Consider the following 26,144-nt stretch of genomic DNA (forward strand, 5'->3'; position numbering starts at 1 on the left):
GGGGCTTGTTAGGGTCGTCCGGGGGTTGAAGCTATTGTGGATGTTGGCAATCTTGCTGTGGAAGAAGGTGGCGAGGGAGTCGCACAGGGCTTGCGATGGCTGGATGTCGTTGGCGTTGGAGCTGGGGTTGGAGAGTTCCTTCAGGACGTTGAAGAGCTCCTTGCTGTTGTGTGCATTGTTGTCTAGGCGGTCTTTGAAGGAGGTCCTCTTGGCGGTCCTGATGAGGTGCTGGTGGTTGCGGATGGCGTCTTTGTGGGCTGCGCGGCTGCCCGTTGACTTCTCGCTATGCCATATGTTCTCCAACTTCCGGCAGGTGCGCTTTGATGCTAGGAGTTCCGGGGTGAACCAGTTGGCTCTCTCGCTGGTGTCTTTGAGGGTTTGTTTTTTCAGCAGCGCTAAGGTGTTGGCGCCATTCTTCCATCCATCGTCTGAGGGTGCACGCACCATCGTCGGGGTTGGTCATACCACTTAACAGACTTTATGTAACATATAATGTGCAACTACTCAGCAAGCTACAACTTACAACTCAGAACACATTATTAACCATATATGCAAAACCTAATGCATTTAACAATGTTTGTTATTACAAGAAATGTTTACTGTAGTCTATTTTAGGAAAAAATGAATTTTACCTTTTAAAGTCAGACCAGTCCAGAACCTATTCGTACAAATTGCTCGTTGATTCTTTTTAACCTACTTAAATTGAGTTCCACTGATTGTGAGAATGAACCTGTACACTGTGCTTCGTACCTCAAACTGTATTTTATTCTGTATTTAACCTTTGTAATAATAATAATAATCCACATTTGTATAGCGCACAATCACCCGTTAGGGTCTCTAGGCGCTGGGGGCCGTCGGGAAGATTAAGCAAGCTATTGCCCAGAGTCGCATGGTGCTGGGCTAACCTGCCGCCGGAGCCGGGGATCGAACCCTGATCCCCAGATTCCAGCGTCAGTCGCCCTGGCCGCGGCGCCACACCTCTCCCACTTTGTACCGGTCTGTTGCAAAAAAAGTATTATTGATTTGCTGAATAAAAGTACTTGACTGACTGATTTTAAAAATGACGGAAGAGTTATATAATCATGCACAGAATATGCTTCCTCATAATCAAGTTAATCCTGCCATATAGTTTAGTTTTCGTTGCCACATAATTGCTTATTTTGGAGATAGCTTCAAGGCTGTCCTTTTTTGGGAGCTGCATTCTACAGTTCTGTTCTCAAATAGGAATCACTGAACTCCTTCACAAACATCTTCCACTTTTTATGCCAGATTTCATTTGCTTTGACTTTCATCTCGGGGGGCATTGCGCTGTATCTGTGAATGAGGAGAAAAAACTGGTCAAGCCTAGTTTTGCAACACAGAATTTCTCAACAGCAACACGTCTGGTGGAATAAAAGAATCAAGTTCATATCTTATCCATTGGGAATCAAACAGTTTTTAAGATAAAGGAAAACAGAAAATACAGATTATTGTAAAATAAAACGTTTATTGATGTTATCAGTGTGAAAATGAGTTAAAGGAGAAGTGGATGGTGTACCCATTGTTAGAGAAAGTGTTAAGTTGACCTAAACTGGAGAATTGGGGCTAGAGTAGCATTGGGGTGTCGCCACATTCAGAGGAAGTAGTATCTGATATGGAATAAGTTATGGTGTGGGGTAGGGAGCTGAGGTGTTCAGTACTATGTGTAGTCTTATTACATGGCAAACACCGGTTCCATGAACATGTATTTACCATAAGTTGTAGTGTTAAGCTACAAACTGGCACACAAATAGGCCTTCAGCAGTCATTGATGTACTAAGAGATGGCGTCTTCCTGTCCCTTTTCACCTGTTACGTATGTTAAGGGTAAATGCATGCGCTTGAACATGTCAGCCTTGGGCATCAATCCCGACAACACACTAGCCCCCAGCTAAATTTCAAAATGGGGTGAATACACTGCTGTGATAAGGCCTGGCGAGAAGTTGAAATATGAGATAGCGTTTCATTTTTTTTAGTATTATTTTGGACACTATCATATTTAAAATAAGAGAGAGTGACAAAATATAAGGCTTTGGATAATTCGGGTTACATGTTTTAAAGTCACTATTAAGAGTCACATTTGAGACTGAATAAAAGAAAGGATTGCAATTGGCCTACGAAGTGGCATACAAGAAGGGTTATAGCATCAAAGAAATCCCCTCTCAGTTACCACTCAAACAAACAGGAGAACAATAACTTAACCAAAAGGTAATTAGAATACCACTGAATTTACTTGAGTACATTTTCCAGAGAAATTGAGTAATATAACGTGATTATTACCTTTAATTAAAAAGACATCTTGACATGGACTTTGTGAAAACAACAGGAACATAAACCTCATAAAATATCAGGTAATTTTTATTTATAAAAGTGAGATTAAAGCACGGATCTAACAAAAGTGATGATACATGTATAACATGTACCATTTTAATATAAATGTATTGATGTGAATTGTTCACTCTTGATAAAGCAGTTGCCATGTAACAAATATCAGCTTAAGTGTGTAGAAAAGGTTTTAATATATCTTGAAGTTTAAAGTCTTTACTTTAAGATTAAATTACATGATAAGGAAAAATTGTTTAAGTGCGTATGCTATTTCATTTCTGAACAGTTTGTGAAAACACCATTGTATCACTGCTCACCTAACATTTTATGAAATAATGAGGCCTTGAATTTCGATAAGAGCATAAAGACAGAGAACCATATTTGGGACCAGGGAATGTAAAAAGAGGTTAAGAAGGAGAAGATGGTGGGTCAGTTGGGGAGACCTCACCAGGAAGGACAAAATAGTCTATGATGGGGCTGTCTACTCAAGGAATTTTGCAAATTATTCCACCAATGAGAGACCCGATTCACCATGTGAAAGTAAGACAAATGTAAGTGCTTTGTGTTGCGCAAGCATGGACCTCATAATGTAAGTTACTACATGTGGCTGAGCATCAAATGAAGGATCATCTTTGTGTGTGAGTTTTACATGGATCCTCTTTTTGATTTTTTGACAAGGGTCTGCTATGTTTCTGCATACTTTTTCCTCATATTTTTCTTGGGATGATCATGCTATATCTCTTTATCCAGATAAGGATGTTGTGTCTTGAGGAAGACAAGTTCTATGTTTACAACCAAATAGCAGGTTGGCCAGACTCTTCCTGGTTATCCTGTGTGGGGTATCAACATGTCTGACACAACACATCCTAGATGTGGGACTTCTTTACTTTGGCTACCGGCATACCATTCTTCAGAATGGCCGTGAAGTGCTCAGTGATTCCAATAGCTTCGGGTCAGAGTGATGTGATTTTGCGGTTATGGAAGCCCACACCTTCAGCAAATTCCTCGGCCACTGTATGGCATTATTAGATTTAACAACTGTGGGGCTGCTGAAACTAGAACTTATTTGATTTATAGCAGCAGTAACTAAGCCTATGAACTGCAAACAGGCATGACTTTCAGGAATCTAAAAATGTCATCAGTAACCATTAGTCTATGTGACCAAAGAAATGCATGGTGACTTATTTCTAGATCTCCCTGAGTATGTCTAAGATTGCACGGAGGGTTATATTTCCTCAAAGCCTGGCAGACACGGAAGGTCCCAAGCCTCTGCTCCACCATCTGCAAATGGAAACCACACCTTTGTCTCAGTCTCAGCAATCGTTTGCTGACTATCCAGTGACCCTAATGAGGTTGTTCATCAACTGCCAGTCTCAATGTTTGGGGAATGATGATGTGATTTCTTCTAAGAAACAAAAGATTCCTTTGAGCTGCAAGCTGTGCCAAGAAGTATGCAATTCATGGAGACTGTAGTGTAGATGCACCTTTTTGACTCTTTCCAACTCTCACCATCATTAAGTATTGATTAGTTCAGCCACTGCTCGAACAGTGAGGTCTTTCTGTGAGGCCTTGACAATTTAGATTATGTCCAAGGTGAAGGGATGATCTTGCTGAACATTGTATTACCTTGCATTTGAAGCTGTTGTGCTACAATTGTCTGAAGGGAAAGGTGAAAAAGAAATTAGCAGATATTTCTCCTTTCCAGACCTGCAAATGATGGTTAAGCAAAATTCTTGCAATCTCAGACCACACTGTTCGATGCGAGGAGAATATCATAACTTGGTGATAAGTCACTACCGTGACGGCCTTCCCACAGAGAAACAAATGGGAGTGCTCAGAGGCCATTGTGGCAGCCACACAGTTCTACTGTGTTTGGATGCATTTCGTTTCTGTGCTTGAGCACCTGGTGTATGCAGTGAGCCACTTAGGTGCCTCAGGTTCAAGGCACCGAGGTCAGCAGGACCGATATTGAAAATAACCTCTGTGTTCTGTGTTAAAAATGAGTCAAGTTCTCTACTCGAGCAATGGAAGACTGGATTGTTTCAAATTTGGCCTGACATAACTAAGTGTCTGGTGTTTTTGAGAGGTCTTGTGCTATTTGTGTGGATCGAGGAACTGACACTATATATTATTAATAACACTTTTTGTTTTAGTGTAATACCTCAAACTTCTAATTTGTAAGCCCCAGTACTCTCGATAACCTCTCGCAATCTGGTCCATGCCTTCCTAATGTATTTACTTACTGTTTTTCATTTCTCATTCACATCCATACGCATTAAAGCTACTAAAAATAGAAAAGCCAAGGGCAGTGATTATTGATTCTCAGGGGTTGCAAAGAGCCCAGGGGAAAGGAACAGTTTTCTAAGTTACAATAAATGACACCCACACCATAGAATGTCCAAAGGGGATTATTTGTTGGTAGTGCCTGAAAGAAGGGAGTTATGAAGACAATGCACCCAAGTGACAAAGAAAAAGTTAAATGGAGACAAATAATGACACTTACTTCAGGGAGTTTAAAGCCAGTTGCTTTAAGGTTTTCAGGTCGCTCTTCATCCCTCCAATGCCCATGAAGACTTCATAAAAATCATATGACAAGCCTTTGGATCCGAAGAAGTGGGGACTATCATTGCTGATCACAACAGGGTGCCCTTGAGCCAAGAGAGCTGCAGCTGGGTGGTTCCTCAGATCTGAGACTAGCATCAGCACCTGTCAAAGAAAAGAGGGAACGTCTGTTTTTACAGATTTGTACAGCCTACGTAGCATGAAGAGGTATGTCGATTAAAGGGTTACGGCATTGACGTCCCTATGTGTGCTGAGATTGAGGCTATTTTCTCAGTAAATTTTAGAAGAGAAGATACTATTTTGAGAGTGTAGAGGTACCTTGGCCTGTGAGCCCATTGAAGGTAATTCCGTACAATGGAGATGATTGAAAGATGGTGGAGGAGTTGATATCACGATAACCTAGTATGAGGGCGTGGACCTGGTGGGGTATGTCCCTTAATTGTCCCTCAAACCAGTTCTCAACAAAGTACACTCACCGAATACCTTCTTCCTCTAGACTCCCCCTGTCTCCAGTGATGATTGTAGCTTCATTATCTTGTACACTTTCAGAATCTGCTTCTGGACGTGCATACGCAAACCTCATGTGCACTTCCTCCTCTGATTCTAGCTATGGATTCTAGCTATGGAGAGGGTCTATGAAAATTAAATCCATAGGAGACTGCAGGCTGTTCTGCAGCACATCAGAGGCCGCAGATGTGTCTAGGCTGGACTTTCTCGCTTAAGTGCTAAAAGGGTTTATCTTTTAACTTCTCTTTGTATTATGTATGATGTGTACTTTTGTAAGCATTAATGAATAGACTAATTTCAGCCCCTCAATTTGAAGAAGGTAGAGAAAAGTAAAGTCTCAAGCATGCCCCTTATTTCCTGTGACCCAAAGTCAATAATATCTCCCACTCTACAGCGCACAAAATGTATAATGTAATACTTGAGATAGCATGGAAAGTAATATTCCCTCTAATTATTTTTCTTGGTGTGCATTAATGCAATGTTTCTGTGAACAATCTTCTCAGTTGTGTGTGCTGCTGAAATATAACACAAGACACTATGCAAGTGGGCATCTTACCATTAGCGTGACTATTAACTGAGAACAATGTACAGAAACATATTTGCGTCAAAATATCTTGCCCATTTCTAACCTATTATTACAGCTCTCTTTCTCATTTGTAATTGTAAATAGTATTTATATAGCGCTTACTGCTCTGACAAGGAGTGAAGGGCTTTATGGCGAGCAGCACATTACTTTGAAACCCAAGATTAGAGTTTAGTAGTGTAAGCAATTGGGTTACTTATTGCGGGGTGGAGGGGAAATCCTTCTCAAGCAGCCACCACGGAAAACAACCTTTACAACAAAACTTTTACAACGCACTACCATTACAACGCGGTCATTACAACACAAACCATTACAACGCATTGCGCTTGGGGGCGCTCTAGGATAGGGAATACGTTTAATTTACTATCCAACACCTTCCCTAGTGTCCACGGGGACTGGAGTTGGAATAGTAAATTAAACTATTCACTATCCAACACCCAAAAGCACTATGCGTTGTAATGGATTGCGATGTAAAAACCGCGTTGTAAAGGCAGGCATTGTAATAGCCTGCGTTGTAACTTCATACATCCAGCAACCACGATTCTTTTCAGTGTGAAGTCATAAGTGAACCATAATTTAGCCTGTGATCAATGTTCGAGTAGCTTGGCACAGAGCAAACAGGCTCAACTCAAAGGCAATGTGTAAAGTATTTGTGAAGCAGTTCAAACAGTACTACAGTGAAAACACACCACAACCAAGTCAGATAAATAGAGACATTTTTATTAAATAAAACAAGACAAAGATGATAAAAATCCAATCAGTAAAAATGTGGAGGCTGTTATCGTCATTAAGGGTTCCGCTGAGGGGGGATCGAAGACCTGCGTCACGGATGTGTCATGCAGTGGCAGTTCCGAAGAGGTGTGGGCTGCGGAGGCGTTGGGTGTCTTTACAATGGGCCCAATCCATTGTGCAGTGGAGATGCGTCGGTTCTGCTCGGGGTTGAGCTGCGCAACAGAGGAGATGTATTGGTTCCACTGGTTCCATGGAGGCTGGCAAGCACATTAGGCCCACACCAAGGGTCCAGGACTGGGGTGGCACTACTTTGCAGGGAGACTCACAGGTGGGAGAATTTATAAACTTAGAATATTTCTATGAATCATTGATATTAAACAGAATAATTGATTAACATAAATAAAGTCTTCACAGTCATCTGGAATCGGAATATAAATAAAAATAACAAATTAAAACAACTAAAGTCGTCACCCTTGTCACACTTGCCAGCATTAAAGTTTTTTCTTCCAAATATTTCTTGTTGCATGCATCGATAAAACATCTTTGTTAACCTTTCCTTTAGCTGTATTTGTTTTTGAAAAATGTAGGGTCCTGTAGCACTATCCTTGTTTGAATATACATGTTCTCTGTTTACAGTCTCATTGGAAGTTCCTCCAGTCACTATGCAAAACCAACTCCAAGTGTGTAGAGTTTGTGATATCCTGGGTAAATGTGTTTGATGTGCATCAGCCATTTAACCAGTGGCTGCTCCTCCGCTAAAGGGGAGGGGAATCGCCCCAAAGGAAGTAGAAAATTATAATAACACCATGTTATTATCATTTTATTTTTCCATACTGGCTATGTTGGTGCGGGGCAGGGTTGAGCTGCTCACAGAGCAGGGTAAGGAGTGGTGAGCACTTTCTAAATGCGCATGACTTTTTGTCTGGCTGTCTTGGGCCAGTCAAACAGTCATGCACACTTAGCAGATTCTCCACCCGGCTGTATTGCACAGCCTGTCTGAGCTTTGAACCACGGTGCTCAGATTAATCATGACACTGCTGTGACAGCACCGCCATGATTGGCTAGGGAAGTCTGGGAACCTGCGTGCTTCCTGTTGTTCCTGCATTGGACAGACAGAGGAGAGGCGGTGTCCGACTGGCGAGTGGATTTTTCTATTCTTTTTTTTTGTAACCCGCCTCACCACTACTGCCCTGTAGCAACCGCTACTCCATTTAACTGTGTTCTCACTGGATTCAATTGTCTCCTCTGTCCACTATATGAAGCACCTTTTAACCACATGCGTGCGGGCGGAATTCCGCCCGTACGCTGAGATTTGCGAAAGCGCACTTTACGTGACGAGCTGGGCTCGTCATCAGCGTAGCAGGAGGCTACCTCATGACGAGCCCAGCTCGTCATCAGCGTTGAAGGGGTTAAGGATATGTAGTGCACACAGTCATGTCCCTGAGATGTTTCTTTGAGAATGTGCTCCTACAGGTAATTTTATCAATGACAGAATCTTTAACTCGCGCTGACAGAAACACTCGCAGGAATTCACACACACCCGCTCTTCGTGCTCATCACAGTTTGATCATAAAACCTTGTGGGACGAGGGTAAACAAATATCTGATTCCTTTATATTGATATGGTGCAGCAGTTGACATTTACATCCACATGACATGGGCAGCAGGAGGACAGCTGATAAGATTAGAGTGCGCAATATGAATAAATCGAGAGCATATAACGTGCTGCCTCCTCTCGGTTTCCCTCAAAGAGATTATGCGTTCTTTCTTCCCTGGGGAGTTTATATAACCATCACCGATGTTGCACTTTCTTCTCCTCAAGGTAACGACAGGTAACATAAGGTACATTTAGGGAGTTTACTTAATGAACTCCCCGGAGCGGCCTCCCATCCAACTGCCCTGGTACAAATGATAACTTTCTGAAAACATCTCAAGTGTTCTTGCAAGGAACCTATCTTACTGAACATTTCTTACAACAGCACGCAGCCAATTTCTTTCTTGGACCTACTGTTACCAGCATTCATGAACCACAATATCTGTCTGCTCTCTCTACCTTGCTCTCTGCCTCTCTCTGAGACCGTGGGAGAGAACATGTGCCCTGCTACAGGCATAGTGCCCACACCGCCAGCGCTCGCTCCGCACTGCGCACATTTACACTTATATACCAAGGAAAACTCATGAGACATATTTGTGGGAAAGCAATGCTGCAGGTTTATTTCGTACAACAGGTAGCTGATAAGAGACCGTGGGAGAGAACATGTGCCCTGCTACAGGCAAAGTATTGCTGCACTATCAGATATCTCCCTTTGATGTTACACAGCTAGATTAAACCTGATGTATTTAATATAAAACCACCTAAGGTTTGTGAGGGCCCATGCATTCTGTTTTTTCACAGAATTATAAAAAGTCTATTAAAAAAAGAGTCTTTGTAGATTGCTATTATGTAAAAAGAGAGACTACTTGTATATTCAGATACATAGGCTTTTGACGATATGAAAATCTTATTGCACAGGTTGTTGCCATTAGTAGTGAATGAAGAAATGTTTAGTGTGGTGAACGAATTTAATGTGCAAAGGATCAGACTGCCATCCTTCATATCAGAGACCAAGACATTGAAATGCAAAGTCCCACACAGATCATCCCTCAGCCCACCCTTTTGAACATATACATGACACCTCTCGCCAACATCTTTCGATCACAAGACTTCACTGTCGTGTCCTAGGCCGATGAGACCCAACTTATCCACTACCTAACGGGCAAGACAACCACCCCCAGAACTGACTTCACTAACTCCATGACCACGTAAACCAACTGCTTGCAGCTCAACTCTGAAAATACAGAATGACTGGCCTTTGGCAACAAGACCTTCCCATGGGACTCCACCTGGTGGCCGTCGAAGCTAGTACCAACACCCACACCCACAGACCACACAAGAAATCTAGGGATCAACCTTGACAATAAGCTCAACATGACAGCTCAAGTTAATGCAGTGTGCACCTCCTGTTTCCACATCCTATACACACTGCGAAAGATCTTCAAATGGTTGCCTCAGGATGACAGACTGCCATTCAATCATTTATCACCAGCAGGGGGGACAACGGCAACAATCTAATCCGGAATCTCCAGGCAGCTCCTGCACAGATTCCAGACCATCCAGAACACTGCTGCACGGCTCATATTAGACCACCCACATCACACAGCTCCCCAGGAAGTTTCACTGGTACCCCATTCACATGCGCAGCCAATTTAAACTTCTCATGCACACATGCAGAGCCCCACACAACACCAGACCAGAAAACTCGAACATCCGCCTACACTTTCACCAACCTGCCAGACACCTACATACGGCCTCACTCTTACTCGCACAAGGTCCCCACATCCGTAAAAGGGAGACGGGAGTTCGCTCATTCTCCTACATCACACCCTGTAGCGTAGTTCATATATCCCTGGTAGGCTCTGCGCATTGGAATAATATACACTATAATTTTGACATAGGACTGAGGTCAGTATGTTTCTCTTGAGTACATTAAACTAAATTACTTGTGTGTGCCAGCTAACTCAGAGGTCACTAGAAACTACTTGAATGAACAAGAGGTATTAGTTTCTGACAACCGCATAAACATGACAACTTTGTTTCCCTTAGAATCGGAACAATCTCAGAATTGTGGAAACAATAGATAACCGTTTAACTCAGTCAATCGTGCATGCTTCATTTCTAGAGAGTTGGGCAGAAATAGATAGACGGGCGTTTCAAGAATAAATAGGTTTATTGAACAGTCTTATTTCTCATGCAAGAGATATGAACTGCTACAATCGTAAGACAGAATGCAAAGTATAATACGTACAGCGTTAGCAGTACGTATTAGCCCTGTTCCCATCATGCACTGGGACAGGAACAGACTAATTTGCATATAGCCAGGTTCTGAACTGGGATGGTGCAGTGAGCTAAAAAACGGTGTTGGATCTAGCCCTGATCTCTTGACTGGGTGAGAGTATTCTGCCTAATTCAGAAACTCTGTCCATCACCACCCCTTGTTGTTAGATATATGTTTTAGGCAATACTGAAAATGGTAAATTGTAACAGGCAGAGTCATTTTACCATGTATGACCCGCTCAGTTGCTGGTTTCTCCGCCACTGTGAATGGTAATTCTTCCAGTTTTTCAATGCTCAGCACCGTATTGTCTGCTTCCCTTTGTGCCAGTTTGATCTGTTTATCAGTGAGATTGAATTCTGAAAACAGTGACGTAGTGTTGATTAAAGCCAAGGCACATAGCCTGCACGCACGTTTCATAGCATCCAGCCTAATAGCATGACAGAATGTAATTGAGACTGACCATGTTGCAACATGACCAAGTCTTGTTCCATGATGTTTATGACTGAAGTCAGTTGAACCAAGCCAAACTGAGGAAGGACGAGGCCGAAAAGGAATTCAGAGAGCACCGAGCAAAAACGACGAGAGAGCTTGAACTGAGGGAGCAGTGTCAATTCCCTGATGAAGGGCACACCCTTAATGCCCGAAATGCATTGGACACGTTTAATAGACAGTGCCTGAACTGGATTGTTGAAAATGATTTAGACCATACTTTGATTTAATCTGCTATAATGAAACATTATTGAAACATGGAATAAATTAATGAAATACAAGGATCATTGAATCAAAGTCGTTTTTCTTGACTAGAGGAAGGACGATCATCTGTGTGCCTACGCAGGGATGAGACTAGAGACTCTCTAGCCTCACGTTTTCGTATCATTTGCTTGACGTCGGTGGGCCCTCGACGCCTCCTGGTAGAGCACCAACAAACAATTAAAAAATAATTTCGAACTTTAAAAAACTTAGCTGTGCATCAACCTGACAATAGTTTATGACTGAAGACACAATGCTGTCCAATGAATATATCCTGGACGACAGAGTTGTTAACCCATTGTCTACTACAGAAAGAGATTTCTCTAAATTAATACGATCAATTTCTCGTATTCGTTCTGCAGTTTCTGCTTGGGTAATCTGCCATACTTCGTTATAAGCAGCGTAGATACCGGCATATATGAAACGTTTTTGACGCGGTTTTCTTGGTCCTAGCAAGAACTCCCTAAGGTCTGCGCCATCTTTAAGTAAAGATAAGTGTTGTTTTACATCCTCAAGTGTAGATCTCTGTAGCCAATCAAGGCATAGTTTCCCTACACTGTATGTTGTTACTACCCCAGGATGCTGTCTTTGAACATATCTTGGGTCTGGCCTATTGATAGTGAAACCCTGTGTTTTGTTCAGAAATCGATCTTGACAGTTGTTTGTGTCTGTGGGCCTGAGAAACCATTTTCTCCATTCTGGATCTGATCTGTCGTGGTGCAAAATATTATGTACGTCGACCTCCCCCCGTGTAGTGCTATTACTTGCAGATATAGGTATGGTCGGTGTGTTCATGTCTTTGATCTTGGCTAACCCAAGGCAAGACGTCTGTTCAACAGTGTCATTCAAAAACATAATTTGCTCAGGGATGATACAGGCTCCAAACAAAGCTTCTACTCCCTGCACTTGCCAATCTTTTGTACCCCAGACAGTTTTTGTCTCAATGCTGTCTTTCTAAAAGTCAAAACCCTGTCTAGACAGTTGGGCAATAAAGGCTGCAGAATAAATCTGTTTTGTATGGGTTAACATATTTTTCGTTCCTGTCTTTGTTCATATTTTTAAAATAAAATGATTCAGCATTGGATAAATTGAACCCTGAAAAATATGGAAATTTAATTGCAAAAGTTTTTGAGCTGCCCTTTGGAGGTGTAGGACAATGTTCCCATTGGTTATACATATACACATTTCTAGGTATTGCAGATTTGTGCAACAAATGATGACCATAATGGTTAAAACAATACATTTGTTCATAGTCTCATGAACCCCCTAAATATTCATGATTTGTGTATACTACAGACATTTCTAGATCAGACAATATATTATTAACAGCCTTGAAGTCCCAATCTTCAGAAAAGGTACTAGAGTCTCGATCTCTAACACCCCGCAAGGGGAGTCAGAAACACTGAAGCTGGATTCTCTGCAAGGAGGAAGGCAGCGTCTGGTCAGTGTGTCAGTTGGGGACTTGACTTCCTTCCGAACTTGCCGTGGCAAGCCGCGTCGTGCAAGTAGGCAGTCGAATCGTGGACCGAACCGTGGTTTGCCATGGCAAGTGAAGGTATATTTATACCTTGAAGGTGTTTATGAATGCCAGTATTGACGTAAAAGTTTGGCTTAAGAACTTCATGAATGAACCCCGAAGGTCTAGATGTTCATGCACAATAAATGAGTTCTTGGAGAAATCAATATCCAAGCAAGGGGAAGTCCTAAAGGCTTAAGAGGCTGGTTTTTCAAGAACTCGTTGTGACATAGATGACCGATGTAGGTCATGCCTGCATTTGGTTAGCATGAGCAATGCCTAAATAAGGGCTGGATTTCTATGCCTAAATATGGGCAATGAAAATTGTACCTATATAAGGGCATAAATCGGGAAATTTATACGGAATCTAAATTGACACACAACAACCCAAGACATGGAATGACCTCCCTCAACACATCACACCCTCCTCCTCACTTCTTGAGATCTGCAAGAAGCTAAAGACCTGGCTCTTCGTATAAATACCTTGGGGATCACACACCTGCCCAAGAGCCTGAATACCCTCTTGGGTGATTAATGCAGTATACAATGAATATAACATAACATTGAAATTAGTAAGGTATTTTGGCTGATGTGGTTTCGATTTCTACCTATAATGCATTTTCAGATCTTTGTATGAATTGTTGTTCTATGAGACATTGTCTTAGAATTCAACAAATAAATAAGTATAAACCTAAAACCAAGTCTCATGCAGAGATGTTTTAAGGCATGAGCAAAGTGCGCTTTGGCCCAGGGCCCCATCCTTTCAGGGGGGCCCATGATAGAGCAAGCTCTGTACTGCAGAGTCTCGCTCTGATGACTTTGAATCATTCTTATACGTATTGTTTTAAATACTGTTTTCTTTTCGTTTTTTTTTATGTGGGTGATGTGTGAGGGTCTTTTACAGGCAATTTACAGAAAAATAGTGTTTATGTTTCATGCAACATCCATAAAAAAGTTATTTTAGAACAAAACAGGACCACACATATGAGAAATTGGAGGGTGTCACGGAGACCACTTGCAGTAAGCTGGTGCTATGTTACAATATTGAAAACACACGTCATTATCCCTGAATATTAGATGCAAAAACATTTAAAATTTGGACGAGTGTGCCTCCACACTGTCAATTACCTAGCCAAAGAGGGCATGAAAGAGCTAAAAATTGGATCATAAATTCAAAGCTGTTCCGAACAGGGGACCCCAAATACGTTTGGCCCAGGGCCCCCAAAATCCTTAAGATGTCCCTGGTCTCATGAAAATGAAGACAGGCATGTGGCAACACAATAGGTAGCCGTACTGCAACGCTCACATCTAGGGTGAATAAATGGCACAGCAAATGTGCTAGGGACCCCTTATTGAGGTTTCCATGTTAGCATGTAGCAGCCCTGGAAGGTTCTTTCAGGGTTTTCAGTTATTTTTGGTAAAGTCAGCCTTGTGGGTGAGTCAATCTGGTGGCCACCGGAACTTGGTCAGCCTCCACACTCACCACCTACCCCACCCCCAGTCAACAACTAGGGCATATGAACCCTGGTCAGGATCTGTCTTTCAAAAATCAGGTTTTCACTGTAGCCGGCCCTTGCTTTGGGTTTCTTAATTTTTTGCATACATTTTTGGACTTCCTTCCTTCTACTGTGACAAGTATAAAATCAGCAAAAAATATTTCCAACTACCTAATTTCACCAATGTAGCAGGTTTTCAATGCCCATTACTGCCAGGAAAAACCTGGTGGTAGGAGTTACTGAAAATTGCTGAATGTTCCCCTCACGAGAGAGGACTCCAATGACAAGGGGGGGATTGGTTTTTTTTTATTCCAAAAAGAAAATTCCACTTTGGGATTTTCTTTAGAAAATAAAAAAGAATGTAACCTTGGCGTATGGCTCTGTCATATTTGAACGAGTCATCCAGTTAAGTTACACTGAATATGCAGGACTCGCTTTGACAGTGGTTCCTGTCAATTCCCTAAATGCCTGCCAGGTCGATGGGCATTTCAAAATGTGCCAGTCGGCACCACCTCGAGGGCTACAGAGTAATTTACTCTGTGGCCTTGGCAGAGGAAGGTCGGCCACCCATATTTAAATCAGCCCTAAAATGTCTTAAAGAATATCTGCAATATAAATAGTTTTTTGTGTCAACACTTAATGTAAGGTGTTTATTAACTGATTTAAGGTAAACAGAAGTAAAATAATGTTAGTCACAGCTACTTGCCAACAGAGCTAGTTAAAATAGCGGTCCTGTGCTCCAAGCCAGACAAAAATCATTATTTGTTGTTGAATAACATTTCGAATAGAATTTGCCAAATGTCTATAGTTTTATTATGAAACATTTGCATGTTTTAAAGCTTAAATCAATGAGTTTTAAAATGACAAAACAGCTATATAATTGCCGCCTCTGGATATAACTCTGTAAAAAAACTGTTGTCCAGAGATTTTCATTTGTGATTTGTGTTTTTGGACCATTAGAGAAGTATTGTAGGTAGGGTAGACATTGCTGATCCAGGCTGAATTTTTCTGAACGACATTTTTGAAAAATGGCAGATGTGTTGCAGTGGTAATGTAATATTTCAGGAACCAAGAAACCTGTATACTTCCTTTTGGTGTCAAAGCATACGTTTTGGGGGTCAAGTAGTCTTATAGAGACAGAAAATAACCCCTCGGAGCAACCCTACCACCATTTTCCAAAATGTTGGCTTTAATAGACGAAGAAGAGATATATATAGAAATGAAACAAATAATAATGGTTTTTACATTTTTTATGTATACACCAATGTTTGTGATCTGAATATCAAAAAAAATGTTTATCACTACTATTTTAGACACATTTTCATAGTTCTCTTTAGTTATTTGTTTTGGCAATAGCTTGTGGTACATTTGCAGAATGCTGAACATTTGAGAAGAGAATATGGACAGGATCATCTTTTTGTAGCACAGATTTTGCAAGAATATGTATGTGCGCGTTCTGTGGGTAGAGGCTATAGAAATTTCGTAGGCTTTAGCCCCCATTAATATCTTCCCAACCAAATTCTCACTGATCTTTCTCTACAAATGCATGACCCAAAACATTTATACACCTTTTGATGAAGTAGAACACTCTTTTAATGTGTCCAAGCACAGAATATAACATTGGTGGAAGGTCACTTAGGGGGACTCATTTCTTGAACTTACTGCATTGAAGATCGTCAAAAGTGTGACAGTCAGAACTCTTTTACCACACATGCACAGCGTATTTGTCTACATATTTAAAGTCACATTATTTTTCTGTCTTAGCAAATCCGTTTAAACATTTCAAGATTCAGCATTTAAAGGTCCGAGGATTTGCTCCAATTTTGCTCATACTGTCATCGCCCATAAGAATATGTGCCTTGATAAGAACACTGGGCATCTCTTGTACAGAATATGCAGGATTAAGTATCTCTTCTCTCCTGTTCCATTACTCTGGCAATCCTTGACTTATGAACACTGCAAAAAATCTAAGTAGTACAATAATAACATCTATGTCATTTCACAGTACAGTGACTCAATTGAAACCATTTTGAACAGCCCACTCCACATGTGCCACAACACGAAGACCAGCTTCCTCTAATTTGCTGCAAGTTCTTGTACAATATGGCCTGTACCTTTTAAACATATCTATGCAGGCACCAGCTCCTCACTGACAGCCATTTCAATTGCAATAATTAGATATTCAATGTTCACTGAAGCATCAGCAATGTGTGGAGAGTTTATCTTGTTCGATGTGTAGGACCATAATTTATCAAGTTGCACAGGTATAGGTGTCAAATGTCTAATGTGCACAAGATCAATTGTTCCAGTTGTAGACATTTGTCTGATTCTCTTGCATTCTTTGACAGATAGTTCAAGATAACTGTCAAAGACAATGTGCTGTTCTTGCAAGCTGCAGACTGACTTTCATATATGTAGAACGGTCTGAATGACCTCTCCGAACTTTGTATGGATGAAATCTTGACCATTCCCAATTGTGACATACAGTCCACAAAAACAGCAGTTTTCAATGAGGACAGCTTTTCGAATTGAAAGTTTTTTTTCAAGTTCTTGTACGAGTTTGTATTTCATTGGTTTGGTTGCAGCATCTCCATCAAATAATGTATTTGTTGGAAAGTCATTCCTTTCTTTTGCTTCATCCATCTCTTTATTTACTTGCAAAAGTAGTTTTTTTGTAATCTGTTTTGTAGTGGCTGGTTGGACAAAACTCTTACTATTGCTATTAAAGCGTGGAAGTTTAGCTTTAGTGATTATTTCAAACACCTTTTTCTCTCTCAATATAAATCTCTCCTGCTTCAGTTCTGGATATAATTTCTATCCAGGACATCTAGTGAATGTGTCTTTATATTGTTATCTACATTGTTTGGTAACAAAGGTGTGTAGTTGCACAGGTTCAGTCATTTCATCGTGTTTTCTTGCTGCTGCATGAAGTGAAGAAGGCTGTCAACATGTTTATTAAAACATTCTCCTCTCTTTCCCACAAGTTTGTGGTGAGAAACAGTTTCACAATACTCCATTAATTTTGAATTTGTCATCTCTCTGAAAAAATTGTAAATTGATAGGACTCAGTGGTAAACTAGCTGCCATTGACCAACATATTCACTTTTACGTGTCTGACCAACAATCCCCTTGGAGCTTTTCCGTGATCCGTCTGTTCCAGTTTCATATCTGGAGCCACAGCATTGAACCTTCCCACTCTGTCTTTCACTACAAAATTTATTTGGATGAATTTTCTGTAGAGGTATGGTTTTTCCAACTCTTACTTCTTCACTCTTTCCAAATACTAAGACCCATATCTCAGGTAGTTTATGCAATCAAATTCACAAAACACAGTAATCAGTGACTCCACAGTCTTCACGTGCAGCTCCCAATCACCTTCCCGTTCAGCATGTATTAAGATTTTCACTAGAACTATCCAGTGGCGGCCGACATGGGTGGTGAGGCAGGTGTGGGGAGTCGAGGAGAGTGGTGTCGCACCGGTAAAAATAAAACTTATCTTGAGGCCGCGTCCACGTCTTCTCTACTCCGGCTCTCTTGCCTCTGACTCTGACAGGTACAGGAAGCAGGCAGCAGGCACCCACCACCAAGCCAATCACAACGTTGCAATGCAGCATTGTGATTGGTCTGAGTGCTGTAACATAGCGCTCAGCCAGGGGCTGGAAGGGTGGTCATGTTCTCCTTGCGGGCTGTAGTTGTAGCCTGCATGGAGAACAGGGAAATACGCATGACTAGTGTGGGCAGCCCCGGAGGGCTGATCAAACGGTCATTGCTGACTCAAAGTGTGCAAGCTACTCCTCCACTACTCCAAGAGCAGAGCAGCCCGCCCACCGCCCGCCGCAAAACAGGAAGACAGAAGCATGAAATGATAATAACTCTTAAGTTATTATTTTATGTTTCTCACTGCTTAAAAGCAGTGGGGCAATGCCATAGCGGATTAGCCACCTCCGAAGCTATCATGTGTAAAACATTTCCCCAGTACTTGCAAAGTTTTGTTTTTTCTTAGCATTCATTGTCATACTCTACAAACTTGGTTTTCATGTTTTCTGATTTTGAACTGAGTGTATTGAACATTGCCTGGCTTTGCAAACTTACAAGTTTCATTCAGGAGGATTATATTTTAGATCCAACGCAATACAGCTTTAGGGGAGGCCATAGCACAGAATCAGTGCTTTTTAAGTCTACTGAAGAAGTCAGGGAGGCGTTGGATATGGGAGGCAACACAGCCTTGATAATGCTCGATCTCTCTGCAGCCTTCGACACGGTTGACCATGATCTCCTAATAGATAGTGTGTCGGTGTGCGGCATTCTGGGACTGGCCTGGAAGCTATTGCATTCCTTCCTGACAGACAGACAGCAAACTGTGACCTTAGATAAGTTTAGCTCCAACACTTTTCTACTCCCTTGTGGGGCCCCTCAGATATCCTCACTGAGTCCCACTCTTTTTAATGTATATGTTTCATCTCTGGCCACTTTGATTAGAACATTCTTCTTTCACTTAACTTCTTATGAGGATGACACGCAATTAGTGGTGTCTCTACTATCAAATCAGAAAGTGGTGAGAAATTCTATGACTGCATGAGGTCAGTTAAGACCTGGATGATGGAAAATTATCTAAAACTGAAGTCGAGCAAAACAGAAGTGATCATCTTTGATAACACCAATTTCTGGTCTCTAGGATGGTGGCTGGAGGAGTTAGGTACCCTCACAATGCCTGTCAGGAAAGCTAACAACCTAGGAGTAGTAATTGACAATAGGCTCACTTTTGGAGATCAGGTGAACGAGGTTGGTTCTGCAACCTTCCAGATGCTTAGGTTGAGAAGGAAAATATTGCACTATTGCCTCTGAAAAGCCAACAAATTGTGATTACCTCCCTGATTTTATATAAACTAGATTATTATTACAGCTTGCCCTACGGCAAAAAAAAACCAAAATGAGGCCCAAACCTTCTTCAGCGGGAGAGTATTCTGGGAATTCAGAGCATGAATTCCAACCCACGGAGGAACTGCCTTTTTCTTTATCCTTCAGTCCGCACCGAAGAAGCAATATGATAAATTCAGTTAAATCAGCTTTGTGAACCCCAGCATCAAGTAGAAGAAGATCCATGTCCTGAGCCTCTTTGAAACTTTCTGGTTGAATGGGACGTGTTGATGGCTTGTAGTGATTTTGCACACAATGGCAAGGCAGTTGGGTAATAAGTTTGCAGCTTCGTTTGTTTATATCTGCAGCTGACACAGCTTGTTTTCCAGCAGCTACTTCATTGGTACAGTCTTGAAAAAGCACAATGGCAGTATCATGTGAGCTGGATGCTCCACACAAAGAAGAGTTGTTTTCAAAATCAAAATTATCAAGAGCAGTAATTGTAAATCATTACCTGGTAAAGTGTCTTAGAAGTGGTGTGCTGTAGGATTAACAAGATTTTACAGCATGAGCTATTAACAAGTTTATGCTCCGTACTAGCTCTTTATAACTTGTTGATACACAATCCTATTCATTGAAGTGATTAGCTCTCTGCTTTTGCACTTGTCATAGATTGCGTGGGCTGTCGTCATGTGTAGCAGAGCTTTCTTTTTGCTGTGATGTAATGCATAAAACATGATTTGGAAAAGACAGTACATTTGCACAGCATAAGCCTGCCTGGTCATGTGTCACTTCTTCGCTTATGTCTTCAAAGACATCATCAATGTTGTCCGCTTCTGTTCCGAACTCAAGGACTTTAGCTTCTAACAGTTTTGCTTTTCTGATATTAAACAATGATGTAAAAAACGTTAAGACAACATCAGGCATTCTTGTGGACTCCCATGGTTTACGGAGCTCTGGTGCATCACAAAATGTGTCATTATGCCCAAAATCTATATCTTTTAGGATGTTTCTTAAAATGGTTCCTGCTGATTTTAATGCATCCTGTGATCTTATTTTGGCAGCAAGAACTTCAGGAGTCAAACGAGCTGAGAACACCATAAGTGGCTAATTTTTTTTGTTAGACTGACAAAAAAATGTTTTGTCATTGTACATTTTCACCAGAAACATCTTAATTGTATTATTATGAATCAATACAGTTTCATCAATGTTGACCATAATTCAGCTGCAAATACATTCACCTCACTGTTTGTGTCAGCTACTCAGCTGAAAACGTAATCTTGGAAGAAACTAGCTACAGATAAAAATATGTTTGCCCTTTCAGACTCACAATCTATGTACTTTGTTCTTTCGTCAGTCCCTTTGGCCCATGTTGTGACTAAACCACAGATATCACTATGAAGATCCTCTGCTTTTTGATCAGTTGTTGGAGGTGGAGAAGGGGTAGCCATCGATTTTCTAAGTGGATGGGCATTGTGTTCTTGTTGTGATTTACTGATTTCTGCTACTTTTTTATATATTTTTTCAGGCTTTTTTCCATTGTATACAACTCGTAGCACTTGTTGTTACAATGATAAAATATTTGATATTCTCCACCCATCAGTTTCAATCTATTGTGAACTTCGTCTTGCTGTACTTCTGCATGTTAAGCTCTCTTATGTCCAACTGCAGTTGATGTTAGCTTTTCATTCGGATTACTTTGGCATATGACACATTTTTCTTTGTTGAAGGAGCCCTCTGATTGTGTAGTTAGTAACACTCTGCCAGGAGGTAAAGATCCGCTGCTACTACCTGCTTCGCTCATGTTTACGAATATGATTCAACGGAAATCCTGAAACAAAAACAATATTAAAATGACGAATAAAGAGTAGCAATTTTGGAAAATGGCAGAAGAGTTGCTCTAAAGAGTTATTTTTTGTCTCTATAAGACTACTTAACCCCTAAAAGCTATGTTTTGAGATGACAATGAAGTATATAGATCTCATGGTTCCTGAAATATTACATAATCACTGCAACACATTAGCCAGATTTAAAAACTTCATCCAGAATAATTTGGCCCGGATTAGCAATGTCTATCAAAGCTAAATTACTTTTCTAATGATACAAAAACACAAATAAAAAATAAAAATCTCAGGAAAACAGTTGATTAACGGAGGTATAGCAAGGGTCCAGGAATATATATATATAATTATGCTTAGAATATGCTTCCTCATCATCTAGTCAGTCCTGCCATATAGTTTAGTGTTCCAATGCCAGATAACTGCTTATTTTGGTCATAGTTCAAGGAACGCTTCTTCTTGGGAGTTGCATTCTAGAGGTCAGTTCTTAAATCGGAATCACAGAACTCCTTCACAAACATCTTCCACTTTTTATGCCAGATTTCAGTTGCTTTGGCTTTCATCTCTGGGGGCATTGCGCTGTACCTAGAAATGAGGAGAAAAACTGGTCAAGTCTAATCTTGCAAAACAGGATTTCTCAACAGCAACACTTATGGTGGAATAAAACACTCAAGTTCATATTTTATCCAGTCTGAATCAAATAGTTTTTTAGATAAAGGTAAACAGAAAATACAGATTATTATAAAAGAAAGTTTTTATTGAAGTTATAAGTAGTCAAAATTAATTGGGTTAATGGAGAAGTGGATGGTGTACCCATTGGTAGAGGAAGTGTTAGGTTTACCTAATGGGGAGAATTGGAGCTAGAGTAGCAATTGGGCTATCGCCACATTCAGACGGAGTAGTATCTGAGATGGGAAAAAGTTATAGTGTGGGGTAGGGAGCTGTGATGTTCAGTGCCACGTGTAGTGTTAATACATGTCAAACACTGGTTGCATGAATATGTATTTACCATACAATGTAGTGTTAAGCTACAAACTGGCACACAAGTAAACCTTCAGGAGGAGTCAACGCTGTACAAAGAGCTGACGTCTTCCTATCCCTTTCCCTGTTTTGCATGTTAAGGGAAATGTGTGAACTGGAACATGTCAGCCTTGGGCATCAATTCTGACAACACAATAGCCCCCACCTAAATACCACATTGGGGTAAATACGGTGCTGTGATGAGGCCTGGTGAGCAGTTGAAATATGGAGTAGCAATTAAGTGTTTTGAATTTTATTTTGGATATTATCATATTGAAAATCAGAGAGATTGACAAGATATAAGGCTGTTGATAATTAGAATTACATGTTTAAAAAGTCAGTATTAGGAGTCACGTTTGAGCCTGAAGAAAATAAAGGATTTCAACTGGCCTACGAAATGGCACACAAGAAGAGTTATAACATCAAAATAATTCTCTCACAGTTCCTACTCAAACAAACAGAGGAACAATACCTTAATCAAAAAGTAATTAAGATAGGACTGAATTTACTTGAGTACATATTCCAGAGAAATTAAATAATGGAACATGTGGGTATTACCTTTAATTGAATAGACATCTTGGCATGGACTTTGTGAAAACAAAAGGAACATAAACGTCATAAAATATCAGGTAACTTTTATTTATAAAAATTAGGTTAAAGTACTGCTCTAACAAAAGTGATGATATATGTATACCATGTAGCATTGTAGTATTTTAATATAAATGTATTGAAGTGATTTTTTTCCTCCTTGATAAAGGAGTACCCATGCAACAAATATCAGTTTAAGTGTAGAGACAAGGTTTTAATATATCTTGAAGTTTAAAAATCTTCACTTTATGATCAAAATACATGATAAGGAGATATTGTTTAACTGCATACGTTATTTCATTCCTGAACTGTTTGTGAAAATGCAAATGTATCAATGCTCATCTAACGTTTTATAAAATAATGAGGCCATGTATGTCAACAAGCTCATGAAGACAGAGTTGCAGGTTTGAGGCCTGGAAATAAAACAGGGGTTAAGAAGGAGCAGATGGTGGATCAGGTGGGGGGACCTCAGAGTGAAGCACAAAATTGTCTCTCCTCAAGGAATTCTGAAAATATTTCTGCTAGTGAGAGACCCCATTCAGCATGTGAAAGTAAGACAAATTGTGAGTGATGTTGTGTTCATCAAAAAAGGAACCCATACAGGGCCGGAATGGCTGTAGCGGGCACCAAGCTTTTCCCCGGTGGGCCGCTAGGGTGGGGGCTGGTTTTGGGACCCTGGGGGGCCGTTTCTGTTACCGGGTGTCGGCAATATCGGCCTCTTGTAACAAAATCGGACAATTCCGTTCCTCTCAAACTGCTCGGCTGCACTCCCCCTCACCCCCGGGGGGGCTGCTGAGCAGTTTGCCAGGGCAGGTTTCTGTTCCCATTCCGGCACTGAACACATAATTTGAGTTATCACATGTGACTGAGGTTCAAATAAAGGTTCATATTTGTGTGTGCTCTTTTTACCCTGATCATCTATGCTATGTTTCCACTTATTCTTTCATCACATTTTTCTTGGGACGATCATGCTATATAATTTTATCCATATAAGGATGTTGTGTATCGAGAAAGAAAAAACTCTAAGTTTACAACCAAATATCAGTTTGACCAGAGACTTCCTGGTCAATTTGTGCAGAATATCAATGTGTCTGACACAACACATCATAGATGTGGGACTTCTTTACTTTGGCTACCTGTGTACCATTCTTCAGAATCGCTACAAAGTTCTCAGCAAGTCCAATAGCCTAGAGCCCGAATGGTTTGATTTTGCGGTGATGGAAGCCTGCACATTCAGCAAATTCCTTAGAAATTCGGCCACTGAATGGTGGCCCATTATCAGATTTAACAACTATGGGATGCTGAATGTTGAAAATCTCCTATTTAGAGCAGCAGCAACAATGTCTATATGCTGCAAACAGCCATGACTTCAAGGAATCTGAAACATTAATCAGTTACCATGAGTCTATGTGAACAAAGAAATGCATGGTGACTTATCCCCAGATTTCCAGGGGGGAGTATGTCTGACATTGCGAGAAGTATTCTGTTTCCGCAGAGCCAGGCAGACACGGAAGATACCAAGCCACTAGTGGACCATCTATGAATGGAAACCACACCTTTTGCTTCAGCAGTATTTTGGTGACTCTTCAGTGACCGTTATACGGCTGTTCATCAACTTGCAGTCTCAATGCTTTGGGAAGGATGAGGTGAGTTCTTCTGAGAAACAAAACGTTCCTTTGAGCTGCAAGCTGACCCATTATGTGCTGAAAAGCTTGCAATTCATGGAGACTATAGTGTAGGTGCACCTGTTTGACTCTTTCCAACTCTCACCATCATTAAGTATTGATTAGTTCAGCCACTGCTCGAACAGTTAGGTTTTCCTGTGAGGCCTTGACAATTTAGACTTTGCCCAAGGTAAAGAGATGATCGATCTTGTTGAACGTTGTACTACTGTGCATTTGATGGTGTTGTGCTGCAGTTGTTTAAAGTGAAAGGTGAAAAAGAAATGTGCGGATTCTGATCCTTTCCAAGCCTGAGAATGATGGTTAAACAATATTCTTGCAATCTTAGGCCACACTGTTTGATGTTAGGAGAATATCTTAACTTGGTGATAAGTCACTACTGTGAAGGCCTTTCCACAGACAGATGGGAGTGCTTAGAGGCCACACATTTCTTCTGTGTTTGGACGCATTTAGTTTCGGTGCTTGGGCAGCTCGTGTATGCAGTGAGCCGCCTAGGTACATCAGGTTCAAGATCAGGATCAGCCAGGTTGGCACTGAGGTCAACAGGACTGGTATTGACAATAACCTGTGTGAAAAATAAGCCATTATCTCTGCTGGAGCAACGGAGGACCTAATTGTTTCAAATTTGGCCTGACATCACTGGGGCAATCTAACTGTCTGGTATTTTTGTGAGGTCTTTTGCTATTTGAATGAATCGAGGCACTGACACTATCATATTATTATTGGCTCTAATTGCTTTTAAATATTTTTTTGGTGTAATACTGCAAACTCCTGATTTGTACGCCCCATAACTCTTTATACTCTGGTAATTGGGTCTACACTTCCCTAGTGTATTTACAGACAACTCCAAAGTGTTCACATACTTTTTGTTCTGTTTATTTTATACAATGACATTCATAAGCATTAAAGCTACTTAAAAATAGAAAAGCCAACAGCCAATGATGATTGAATTTCGGGGGTTTCAAACAGCATTGGGGAAGCAATCTCTTCGTCTAAGCTACAATGAATGACACCTGCGCCTTAGAATGTCTGAGGGAGATTGTTTTTTGGGGGTATCTGTCAAGAAGGGAGTTATGAAGACAATGCGCCCAAGTGACAAAGAGTAAATTAAATTGAGACAAATAATGAGACTTACTTCAGAGAGTTTAAAGCCAGTTGCTTTAAGGTTTTCAGGTCGCTCTTCATCCCTCCAATGCCCATGAAAACTTCATAAAAATCATAAGACAAGCCTTTGGATCCGAAGAAGGGGGGATTATCATTGCTGATCACAACAGGGTGTCCTTGAGCCATGAGAGCTGCAGCTGGGTGGTTCCTCAGATCTGAGACTAGCATCAGAACCTGTTAAAGGGAGAGGGAATGTCTGTTTTTACAAATTTTACAGATTTTTGCAGGATAAGTAGCATGAAGAGGTGTGTTAATTAAAGGGTTGTGGCATTTATATCCGTACATGTGCTGAGATTAAGGCTATTTACTCAGTGCATTTTAGAGAAGAGAGTGTAGAGCTACCTTGGCCAGGCAGCCCATTGAAGGGAATTTAGTACAATGTGGGTGATAGAAAGAGTGTGAAGGAGTTGATGTCAAGATATCCTAGCATGAGGTTGTGGGCTGGTGAGATGTGTCCCTTACCTTCCCCTCAAACCAGTTCTCACCAAAGTCCACTCACCAAATACCTGCAACCACTGGACTCTCCCTGCCTCCAGTGAGGGTTGTAGCTTCATCACCTTGGACACTTTCGAACTAAGAGAGAGAATGAGTGGTGTCCCAGTAACTGTCAGAACACCCATACGCAGGCCCTAG

The 26,144-nt window shown here is 40.9% G+C and overlaps 1 protein-coding gene across 2 annotated transcripts in view; it reads right to left on the reverse strand.

The window, feature by feature from the left end:
* Positions 1-743: 743 nt before the first annotated feature.
* Positions 744-26,144, reverse strand: part of LOC144808584 (adenosine deaminase 2-like) — a 468,380-nt gene continuing 442,979 nt past the window's right edge. The window contains exons 10-11 of one of the 2 annotated variants that reach the window (XM_078673647.1): positions 4,846-5,048; positions 744-1,314 (exon numbers count right to left, since the gene is read on the reverse strand). In XM_078673647.1, coding sequence (XP_078529773.1) covers positions 1,203-1,314; positions 4,846-5,048 — 315 coding nt within the window. In that variant the 3' untranslated portion in view covers positions 744-1,202. Of the gene's footprint in view, positions 1,315-4,845; positions 5,049-15,149; positions 21,643-25,482; positions 25,686-26,144 lie in introns of those variants that run through there. The other variant, XM_078673645.1, reaches the window with a different exon arrangement.

This window comes from Lissotriton helveticus, chromosome 1_1 (genome assembly GCF_964261635.1).
Source record: "Lissotriton helveticus chromosome 1_1, aLisHel1.1, whole genome shotgun sequence".
Classification (NCBI taxonomy): Eukaryota; Metazoa; Chordata; class Amphibia; order Caudata; family Salamandridae; genus Lissotriton; species Lissotriton helveticus.